This window comes from Muntiacus reevesi, chromosome 13, assembly GCF_963930625.1.
Source record: "Muntiacus reevesi chromosome 13, mMunRee1.1, whole genome shotgun sequence".
Lineage (NCBI taxonomy): Eukaryota > Metazoa > Chordata > Mammalia > Artiodactyla > Cervidae > Muntiacus > Muntiacus reevesi.
The window spans coordinates 22,812,092-22,824,202 of record NC_089261.1 but is presented as its reverse complement, the minus strand read 5'-3'; the positions used below and the strand labels follow the sequence as shown (position 1 = coordinate 22,824,202).

The following is a 12,111-nucleotide window of genomic DNA, read 5'->3' as shown; positions in this document are numbered from 1 at the left end:
ACATTTTTTTTTAAAGATTTTTTGATGCAGACAATTTTTAAAGTCTCTACTGAATTTATTGCAGTATTGCTTCTGTTTTATGTTTTGGTTTTTTGGCCCCAAAGTATGTGGGATCTTAGCTCCTCCACCATGGATCAGATCCACACCTTCTGTACTGGAAGGCGAAGTGAACCACTGCACCACCAGGGAAGCCCCCCCTCATTCCAGTTTTAATCTACATTTCCCCAATGACTAATAGCATCAAGTATCTTTTTCTGTCTTCAAAACATATTTTAAAATCTGAATCTGAAACTACTCTATAGAAACTGAGAAATTTCACATAAAAATCAGGAACTCTGATTTCTCTCCCTAAAATCTGACAAATCTGACATTCATGGAGACCCAACACCTCTTTTCCAGAAATCTTGCTTTCTAACTTTTCTGACACAGGGAAGCAATCCATTGCATATACTGCATATTATAATAGTAACATCTTTAGTGGGATCTGGAGCAGCATTCTTTCATCAAACCAACAATGGTTCCCAGACTTCCCTGATGGTCCAGTGGTTAAGCCTCTGAGCTCCCAATGCAGGGGGCCCAACTTCAATCCCTGGTCAGGGAACTAGATCCCGCATCCAAAAACTAGGACCTGGCACAGCCAAATAAATTTTATAAAATAAGAAAGCCAACAATGGTTCCAAAGTCAAAGATAAGAAAACTCATTCTCATGGTATAAGTCATAAATGAGCTCAGGTGAGGTTTTGCCACCAAATGACTCTGCTAAAAATTTACCCAAAGCATTTCAGTTTTCAGAGCTTTGAGGAATTGGAATTTCACATGAGAGATGTTGACCCTGTGACACCTGCTCCCGTGCACCAGGATGGTCAGTCAATTCAGTTCAGTTCAGTCGCTCAGTCACATCCAACTCTTTGAGACCCCATGAACCACAGCACGCCAGGCCTCCCTGTCCATCACCAACTCCCAGAGTTTACTCAAACTCATGTCCATTGAGTTGGTGATGCCATCTAACCATCTCATCCTCTGTCGTCCCCTTCTCCTCCTGCCTTCAATCTTTCCCAGCATCAGGGTCTTTTCAAATGAGTCAGCTCTTTAAATCAGGTGGCCCAAGTATTGGAGTTTCAGCTTCAGCATCAGTCCTTCCAATGAACATTCAGGACTGATCTCCTTTAGGATGGACTGGTTGGATCTCCTTGCAGTCCAAGGGACTCTCAAGAGTCTTCTCCAACAACACAGTTCAAAAGCATCAATCCTTCGGCTCTCAGCTTTCTTCACAGTCCAACTTTCACATTCATACATGACTACTGGAAAAACCATAGCTTTGACTAGATGGACCTTTGTTGGCAAAGTAATATCTCTGCTTTTTAATATGCTGTCTAGATTGGTCATAGCTTTTCTTCCAAGGAGCAAGCGTCTTTCAATTTCATGGCTGCAGTCACCATCTGCAGTCTATACCAGGAGGGTACGTGCTTTCAAATGCTGGCAATCCCCGAATAGAGGACCAGGGCATTTTCTGAGGGCATTTTCCTTTGTCTTATGAGCAGGCTCAGGACTGGGGTAAATGCATTTGCTTCCATTTAAGTCAGTCAAAGACCCTGAGATCTGCTTAGATTCCCACCCCCTCAGAACTTCCCCTGTACTTAAAGAATGAAAGGACACCGGCACTCTTTACAGAGCAAACAAACCTATTCCTTTTCCTAGCTGAGTTTACCCAGGATTTCCCACCTGGACCCCCCTCGCATCCTCTCCGCCAACAGGCCTGCTCCACGTTCACAAAAGCTGACTGTTTCAAAACCTACTGGCAAATCTTATTAAAGTAATCCCCCTCCCTGAACCCAGATTATTACAGCCACCTTTACAGCAGAATAAAAATTAATTTTCTCCACTATAATAAGAACGATAAGAATGAATCACTTGGGACCAAATAAAGATTACAATTAGCTCCAGCAGAATAAATCTAAATTTAATGCAGGCCAGCAAATTCTCTCCACTCCTGTTTCCTCTCTGATTCCCGTATGAATGAGGTTGCTGGGTTAGACTACCTCACTGACTGGGCCATTGTTGATACAGTTCCAACAAGGGGCTCTGAGAGAACGCCAGGATTCAAGCCAACACTCCAAACAAAGGCTGCAGGCTTAGTTCAGGACTTGGAGACACTGCAAAGGAAGGCCATGTCTTTATCAGAAACAATGAGCTGTGCTGCCTGAGATAGGTAGTCCTTCTGTATCCCTGTGGATGGTGTGGGTTAGCTAACCACTCTGCATGATTATTTACCCCCTTCCGGTAACTGCATTCCAGCTTTCCTTTGGGAACAATCTTCTCCCCCTCTTGGTATTTTGCTGCTGCCGCTGCTAAGTCACATCAGTCATGTCCGACTCTGTGCGACCCCATAGATGGCAGTCCACCAGGCTCCACCATCCCTGGGATTCTCCAGGCAAGAATGCTGGAGTGGGTTGCCATTGCCTTCCCCAATGCATGAAAGTGAAAAGTGAAAGTGAGGTCGCTCAGTCGTGTCTGACCCTTAGCGACCCATGGACCGCAGCCCACCAGGCTCCTCCGTCCCCGGGATTCTCCAGGCAGAGCACTGGGGTGGTCGCCATCGCCTCCTCCGTCCTGGTATTTCAGGTAGCTGCAGTTCCACTCTCATCTCCAGGAATGGTACTTGACCCAGGTCTGGCCAGTCAGAGACCCAGCCAGGTCAGTGACGATGAGGCACAGGACTTCTATTTGAAATATTTGGCAAGAACTCTTTATTCCCTCTGGCTTTTACTGAGAGGTCATCTTATCTATATGGATGCATAGAATAAGCTAATCCTCAAGGGAAATCCAAGATAAGGAGAGATACTAGGTCCTGATAACAATATGTTAACTGCTGGATCAAGCCATACCTGAAGCTTTTCAACTGTGTGAGCCAACACATTCCTTTTTTCCCTGTCTAATGCTTTCTGTCTCTTGAAACCAAACGTACCCTCACAGGGGTAACTGTTTCTTGGCATTTCATAGAAAACTGAGCCCATCACTAAACTGGGCCCTCTGTGATAATAAGTAGAGTGTCTCATTCCTCAGAGGACTAGAGAAGACAGGATTTCACCCACAAAGACATAATGACTCAGATCTAGATCCCAGGCAAACAGGAAAGCAATGGGGTAATACAAGGAGCATGGCTGTCCAGTCAAGACTTGGAAGTATGCTCAACAAGCTAAACAACAAGCTCAGTTTCCGGAAGGGCCAAGAGTTCTGATCTCCACCAGGAGGGATGGGTCTGAGTTTCCCAAATGTGTGTTGCTGGCATTTCCAGATGATTTTGATAAACAGCTGACACTTCGAATCCACCCACACTGCCTGGTATCAAACAGCCTGAAAATTCAAATACTAACAAGGCTGCTTTCTGCCTACTTCTAACAAAAAGTAGGTGAGCCTGGGCGGTGTCCTTCCATGCAATGCAAACCCTGCACTATGAGTCCAAAAGAATGGCAAGGACCTCGAAGGTCCCTCCACAGGGCCAATGGGAAGGTGCGGTTTGGTTTTTCTTCCTCTTCCTCCTCTCTAGCTTGCAGGTTTCCTCTATCCTCAATGAACTCTATCCCCTGTGACCTTGTAAAATGCATCCCACACCCTGGTGCCCAACAGGCGGCCAGCTAGACTGATCCAGCTTTCGTGACAAAGAGAAGCTGTTGTCTTGGCAAGGCTTTGCCCTAGGGCATCTGACTGCTCCCCTGAAGAGCAAGCCCCTCTCTGTTCTCTCTCTCTATTTGAACAGAGAAGACTCCTGTCCTCTGGGGGTCAGAGAGAAAGGCTCATCCACAAGCAGAGGGTGGACAGGCTGCCCCCATCACCCAGGGTCAGCAAGAAGGAGGACAGCCCAGACCCGAGGGGAAGCACACAGTTAGTGCCCCCTCAGCAGCATGGGGAGGTTAATCTGAGGCCAGCATTAGCCGTGGGATCTGTGAAGGGTCAGGGCCAGCCTGTGGCCAAGAGAAAAGAAGCAGTGTGTGCAACCAGAACAGAGGCTGGGCAGCAGCATGAGTCAAAACCAACTGGTCCTCATGGGGCTTTGAACTTGAGACAGTAGAGTCATTCACAGGGAAGCATTTGGAGCTAAAAGAGCAGAGGGCCTCTCCTGGGGGGGTGGGGCGGCGTTGCATGTCCTCATCACTTTCCCTCCTTCTTCCCTCCACCTGTCACCCTAAAGAGCTTGTTCGGAGGTTCTAGCAGGGGAGCGCAGCTACTCGTTTACCCTTGACCCAAGACTGGCCCTCCTCTATTGGGGAAGGTGGTCCTCTTCAACCGAGTGCACAGCTCCAGGAGGGATGGACATGAAGTGGTGAGGAAGGAAGAGGACACCTGCTTAGCCAGCCAGATCAGTCCATTAATCAATGGGGTGACAGATGTCACTACCAGATTGCCCCCATGTCATCACTAACAGCATCTACTACGTCCTGCACATTCATGGCACCCAGCTCTGAGTGAAATGCCCGACAGGCACCATCACCGCAGAAAGCTCCTGCATCAACCCTGTGCGTACAGTCACAGGGGCTGATTCTACCCTTTCTACAGGTGAGGAGACTGACAGAGAGGACTCAGCTCTAATCCAAGGTCACTGGGACAGTCCAGTTACTTCTTCTGATTCTACTACCACTTCTCTGCCCTACTCACCTGGGAAACTAAGCTCTCACTGATGACTTCTGGGAACACTCAGAGTCAGTGCCAGGGAGAAAACCAAGGACTTTCAGTCCATTGCCTTTCAGAATTTTTTTTTTTAGCTTTACATATTTTTGCTAAGACAAACTATTTTTTAATCAACTTTATGGGAGTATAGTTGCTTTACAATGCTGTGTTAGTTTCTGCTGCACAGTGGAGTGAATTGGTTATAGTGTATATATATACATACACACATATCCATATACATCCCCTCTTTTTTGGATTTCCTTCCCATCTCACAAAGCTCTGAGTAGAGTTCCCTGTGCTATACAGTAAGATCTCATTAGTTATCTACTTTATACCTAAGAGTATATGTATACCAATCCCAATCTTCCAATTTATCCCTCCCCCACTTAACTCCTTGGTATTCATCTACTTGTTCTCTATACCTGTGTTTCTATTTCTGCTTTACAAATAAGTTCATCTGTACCATTCTTCTAGATTCCACAGATAATAGATATTACACAATATTTGTTTTTCTCGTTCTCACTTCATTCTGTATGACAATCTCTAGATCCATCCACATCTCTATAAATGACTTGATTTTATTCCTTTTTTGGCTGAGTAATATTCCATTGTATATATGTACCATATCTTATCCATTCCTCTGTTGATTGACATTTAGGTTGCTTCCACTGTATTGGAAAAGCTTCCATTCCAATTGGCTATTGTATTGGTTATTGTACATTGGGGTGCTCAAACTATTTTTAAATGTATGATGTGATATTTAAGATATGCAAAAGACTGTTTGAAACAATAAATGCACACATACCACTGAAGAAATAAACATCACGAATCAGCTGATGGCCCTGGGCTCAGTCCCCACCACATTCACCTCCTGACCCCAAAGGAACCCCTTTTCTGAACTTGGGGTTCCTCATGGTTGCATTTTCTTTTACCTTGACTACAGTATATGATGTCTACTTACACCACAATATACTGTATTGTTTCTGGAGTTTTAAACATTGTATAAATAGGAGTATACTCTATTCCTTTGCAATTTGCATTTTCCACTACACATTGTATTTGTGAAATTCACATCTATTGATACACATTGCTGTCACCCACTCATTCCGCTACTGCATTACATGCCATTGTATGGAAATACCATATGGATCCATTCTTTTGCTGGGTATTGAGGGAGGTTCCAAGTTTCTGTGATAAGATACAATGTTTTAAGAAACAATTCTCATACGTGTCTCCTTGTTTACATTTATTTGCATTTTCATTTACAGTGGAGTTTCCAAGTTGTTTCAGGAAAGAAAAACTTTCTTATGGGAAAGCTGATAAAGGTGAGCACTAAGAGCTTTCTGGATGTAGCAGAGGTGGGTCTGGAGTCCCTCCCGTCAAGCCTACCCCACCCTCTAAGCACCCCCAAAAGGTGAAGGCTCAGAGTAGAAGCACAGAAGGCAAGGTATATTTGCCAACAGCCACCCATCATGGAAATGGAAGGACTAGAACCGAAAGCCAGTGTCCCGCTCCCAGCCCAAGAAAAGACAAAGACAGGGACTGAGAGAGAAGATCACCTCTTTCTCAGTGCTGCCCGGCTGCCAAGCCAGGGATGCAAGTGTCCTGGGGCTTCTGCACATCGACTGCTTATGGGAGGAGGAGGCAGAGAGCCTCTTTCTACGCAGATGCCTATGAGGCCACAACAAGCTCTCACTGGGACTTCCCTGGTGACCCAGGGAAGGTTGGGAATTCACCTGCCAGTGCAGGGGATACAGGCTCAGTTCAAGGTGTGGGGAGATTCCACATGCTGCAGAGGAACTAAGCCCGTGCACCACAGCACTGAAGCCCACGTGTCCTGGAGCCTGCGCTCCACAACAAGAAAGGCCACCACAATGAGAGGCCCACGTACCACAACTAGAGAGTAGCCCCTGCTCATCGAAACTAGAGGAAGTCTGCACATCAGAGAAGACCCAGCATAGCCATAAAAAAATAAATAAATATATATATATACACAAATTTTTAAAAGCTCTCAGTGAATTTAAATAACAGCATTTAACATTTATACAGCACTCACTCTGTGCCATGGGACCATCCCAAGCACTTGACATGCAGTAATCCACTTTTACTCTCTCTACAAGCAGAGGTACCACGGTCAGCTCCTTCACGGGCTGAAACAAAAGCAGACAGCTGAAGTCACTTGCTCACATCACACAGCTAGCAGGGGTGGAGGGAGAATCTGAACCCAGGTAGTGGCAGGTTGTCCACTTGGAGCCCCTACTGGTCGAATGCCACCTATGGAACTCATCCTTAAAAAAAACACCCAGAATAACGAGAAGGCAGGCACCACAAGCATAAGCACAAGCTGGGCCAGGAAGGTAGAGCAGAGTGAAGCGAGCAAGCAGAAGAAAATGAAGACAGGCTTGGGAGGAGCCCCGCGGCATGGCCTCTATAGGAGACATCACACCCTCACCCAGACAAATTATCGATCGGTTGTGATTTGCAATTGCTCTGTGCCTTTTCTAGCCTGAATCTACCTCTTCTGGGTGCATGCCTGCCTGGTCTCTGGGACTGATCAAGTTGACAAGCGCAGGAAGATGCTCTCTTCGGTGAGGAAAACAGCAGAAGCCAGGCCAGGGAACCCAAGAACCGGACCCACATCACAGCCACTACTCCACCTGCAAGCACCTCGCCCAGCCACCCAGCCTCACAGCCTCCCAGGCAGCCAAGGACAGTGCAAAGAAGACATGTCTCAGTTCATCTTGGTTCTGATCTATGACAGAACAGCCAGGCGGCCTGGGTCATCGGCGCCAAAGAAAGGCAAATCCATCCCAACTTCTGACCCCTGAGACTCAGCCCGAAAATGACAACAGCCCTGGAAATGTCGCTAATTCGCGCTGGAAGAAAAGATCTTTGTGCCGCCCTCGCAAGGGTTCATGACCTTGAGCTGTTCCCAGCTTAAGAGGATTTGCCGGCTTCAGGCCCTCACTGGCTCAGTCTCGTGCTGGAAGAAGCGGCTGAGCCTCTTGTGAGCCCAAATGCGGAGGCGCCTACTCAACAAGAAGCAAGAAGCCCATGGGAGCCTGGTTGTCACCTGTCTCCTAATCCTCTCAGCCCACCCAGGGCAGAAGGCAGTTTTCTTGAGAACCTGTTCTGAGAGGGATAGAGGGGAGGGCCTGCCCCCTGCTGTCAAGTCGATGCCAAATTTCAGCGAAACCTCCAGCTACTAAGGAGGGGCCATTGCTGCAGAAGGCAAGACCTTGTAAACATTCTCAGATGCCCACAAGGCATGTCGACGCTGGTTCCCAAAGGACAAATTCTGAGCCGGCTGCTGGACCACGAATTGGATGGAGATTTTCAGAGAAAGAGAGTATCATGGAATTCACTCCACACACTCAGACAAAGGTTTCTGCACACAGTTATATACGAGCTCACACACTGCCCAGGCAGATGCCGAATAGAGGGAAGAGAAGAACTCGTAGCCCCATTGATAGGAATTCCATTTAGTCGGTACATACACTGAAAGCCCCTCGTGCCTCAGGAGACAGAGAAACAGATGCCCCTACACATGCCCCATGGCTTGGTAATGCCTGGCACCAACTGTGGATTTTGTGCAAACTAAGATGGAGGAGCCCTTGTTCAAATTTTTGTTTAAGAATTTCAGCAATTTCCCTGGTGGTCCAGTGGTTAAGGATCTGCCTTTCAAGGTAGGGGACATGGGTTCGATCCGGGGTCAGGGAACTAAGATCCAACATGCCTCAGGGCAACTAAGCCCAGAAGCCTGGGTGCCACAATGAAGATGCAGCCCAACCAAAAAAAAAAAAAAAATCAAGCTGGCAACAACAAAGCATTAAATAAAGTATGGGACCCTCCTGAGGGTGGTACCCTGTGTAACTGCACGGGTCACATGTCCACAAAGCCAGTTGAGGATGCATGTGGCAGAAAAATAGTTCAAATCAATGGAGGGAAGGAAGGAGAGAGAGAAAGAGGTAAGGGGAAATCAAGAAAGAGAAGAAAATGTATATTTAACTCCAGAAAAGACAAATCCAATCCGTAGTGGCAGGAAGATAACAATAGTTACCTGGGGCTGGAGAGGGTTAGATGGAGTAGGGGATGTACTGTACGGGAAGTGGTACAAGGTATTTTGGAGGTGATAAAAATGTTCAGAGGTAAATTATGGTGAAGATTAAATGTGTATATAAATTGTCAACATTCATCAAAGTACTATCCACTTAAAATGGATATATTATACTGTATGAAAATGATACTTCAATAAAGTTAACTTTAAAAAAAAATGAGAGAGAGAGGAAAGCAAAGAAAAAAGGAAAAGACAAAAAGAAATACACTGGACCATGCAACTCACAACCCAGAATTGTTTATGCCTGCCTGGACCCAGAGATTGACAGAATCGTAAATGTCAATGTTTGTTGAGCCTTGCTGTGTTTCGGTCACTGTCCTAAGGGATTTACATGTATTAACTCATTTACTAGTCACAATTCTCTGAGGTAGGTTTTCACTGTCTCTACTTTTTTTCATTGCAACCTCATGACACGTATTTTATAGTGTCAAGTTTGTGCTTTTTTTCCCCTTTGATTCTATCTCTTTATTTTTAATTGAAGTATAACTGATTTACAATGTTGTGCCAATCTCTGCTGTAGTGCTTCAGCTACATACATACAGACATTCTTTTTTATATTCTTTTCCATTATAGTTTATCATATTGAATATAGCTCCCTGTGCTATACACTGGGGCCTTGCTGTCTATCTAATTCTAAATGTAATAGTTTGCATCTCCCAACCCCAAGCTCCCAGTCCATCCCTCTCCCTCCCCGCCCCCTTGGCAGCCACAAGTCAGTTCTCCATGTCTGCGAGTCTGTTTCAGGCACAGCCTGATGAAGTAGTTTGTCCAAGGTTCCAAATCCAGTGTGTAGCTAAGCCAGGATTCAACCCCTGGTGATCTGAGCCCAAGCTCACACTGGAGGTGTTACAGAGAAATTATAGAGTCTGTGTCCTCAGCAGGAACCAGCTTTTAAATGACACAGGCAGCACCCAGTGGCCTACGTGGCAGAGGCATGGGCAGTGGCTGCCAGCAGAGGCAGAAGGTGTTAAGAGAGACTTCTCCATGGGTTTACAGTCTGTGCATTAGGGATGACCCATTCCAGACATTGACCCCCATCACGGGTCCCCCTATAACTCCACAGTGACAGACAAGACAATGAGCTGGGGACAGTGACACGGTCTACAGAGCCTGCTTCATCACTTCCAAATCCACACCTGAAATCTCTAGGAGTAGCTCTCAGGGAATGTGCCTATCAGACGTTCCTGGGTGGCTGCCCCGGCGGAATGCAGCTGTCCAGACACATTAGCTGTGTCGTTCATCAGCCCCACAGGCCCCAGGAACAGAGGCTGGTCTCCTGGAAGATGGTGGCACTTGGCCTGAAGCTCTCCAAACGGTGTGGAGGCATCTACCCAGGGACCCCAGGGGGCCACCCCAGGAGCGGATCTGCCTACAGCCAAGCTTTCATTCTGAACATAGGTTTACCGTCAACCTTTCAAAAAAGAGCTCAACTCCAGACTTCTCAAAGAAATGGTTGATTCTGGAGCAGGAAACATACCAGATGAACCTAAAATAGCTTGTGCCAGGAAATGGGTGAGTGTTCCAAAAGTGACGGGGACGTGTCAAGAGGACACATGAGCCAGCCTGAAAGGAGCGCTTGCCAGCAAAAGCTGGATCGATTTAGAGTATCCAAGCAAAGAGCAACTCCATGGCTGAAACACATGGAGTATGTTCAAATCCCTGAGCTCACAATGATTGTCAAAAACCAAAACAGGGAGGATTCACAAGGCTGGATTTCTGGCTTCCCTTGAAAAGCTGGAAGACCTGGAAGCATCAGACCCACATTCCCATATGACTACAGCTGGCCAGGGCTGGGCAGTCTCTTGACAAGCGGAGCAAAAAGTGGTCTCTGCTTTGCCACAGTTCTCACCACTCCCTATTACCTGACCTGGAGACAGAATCCCAACAGCTCTTTGGTTTCCATAGGAGCACCTGCTTCACTCCTCTATAACACGAGTCGCTTTGATCTGAAATGTCCTTCCAATCAGACACACCCCTCATCACTGAAAGTCAGGTCTGGCCTGACCAGCCAAAGGAGATACTACTTCAGCTTCTCCAGGCTGTATCTCACGCAGCCAGGAGGGAAATATCAAGATACTGAAAAAAAGATGGATCATAAATCCCTCATCCACGCTTCCTGCCCTCGCCGCCTGCCCTCTGAACTGCCCACTCTCTGCCCTGTTTGTATGGGATTTTGAGCAGAGTGACACCATGATATGATTTACATTTTACAAAGGTTTATTCTGGCTCCTTGGTGAGGACAGACTGTAAGGAGACCACCATGAAAGCAGGAAGACGTGATAGGGGTCGTGGCAGATTCCAGGCAGGATATGATGAGGTTTGGAGCAGGTGGAGGAGAAAGATGAGGTCAGACCCTGACTATTTGACACTATGGATGATATGACTTGTGCACCTGAGCCAACCGGAAGGACAAATTGCCATCAACTGCCATGTGTGTAAAACTTTCATGTCTATTTCAATTCATTTAAATCCCAACTAACTTTGATTTTAAACCACCATTTGGAAGTGGCAGCTGCCTCCCCTTCTGACCCAGGATTGAGATGGTCTCACTTTTATAACAGTTAGGCCCGGATCCACTATGACTAACAGAGATGCCACACAGGGTGAGTACTAAAGAGCTGTGAACATCCTCAAGTGAGAACTTTCCTTTGATAGGGCATGGGTTACAGAATTCTTCAGCAAACACCGACACATACCCCCCTTTCGTCATGCACAATTATGTCTAAGAATATGTGAACATCTTCCCAAAATAGCCCAGAGGAACGAGCAGGAAAAATTCCACCCTGAAAGGTCTTTCACAGAAGAGTTTGGAAGCCTGAAAACAGGTGTGTATAATTGGACAGTCTCAGGCACCAGAACTCGGTGATGGGTTGCCTGACATGACATCGTATTTCATTTGTATAACTGCTCAGTCCCTGCCTTGAGTCAAGGAGACACCTAAGACCATTTCTCAAATCAACAAGCCTATTAGCAGACGGATAGGAGGTGCCCTCCTGAAGCCTCTCTCTGCTCAATAAGAGAAGAACCACTGAGTAGGGAGAAGGGAGAAAGGTCACAAGTGACTCTCTGTGTGGCTGGCCACTGTCACCATGGTAACCAGAGGCCTGGCAGACCAAGTAGCCACAGAGAGGCAGCCCCATGGAGTCCCATGGCTGAAAGATCTGAGAGCAAATGGAGAAGTCTTACCTCCCTGGAGGATGGGGGTGGTTATGTTGACTTGAGGAAAGGAATCTAATTTGTATGCCTGGGTTCTGACCCAAGCTTCCCTGCTTATTAACTGTGGACTGTGGAGCTTATACAAGGGCTCTAAACCTCAGTTTCTTCACCTG

The 12,111-nt window shown here is 46.6% G+C and overlaps 1 protein-coding gene across 3 annotated transcripts in view; it reads right to left on the bottom strand.

Annotated features, from left to right (window-relative positions):
- The window catches only part of TMEM132B (transmembrane protein 132B), a 377,290-nt gene that overhangs the window by 249,231 nt on the left and 115,948 nt on the right, over window positions 1-12,111 (bottom strand). The window contains exon 1 of one of the 3 annotated variants that reach the window (XM_065904183.1): window positions 6,722-6,738. The exons of the other annotated variants lie outside the window; for them this stretch is intronic. Coding sequence (XP_065760255.1) covers window positions 6,722-6,731 — 10 coding nt within the window. The 5' untranslated portion in view covers window positions 6,732-6,738. Of the gene's footprint in view, window positions 1-6,721; window positions 6,739-12,111 lie in introns of those variants that run through there. 3 annotated transcript variants of the gene reach the window in all.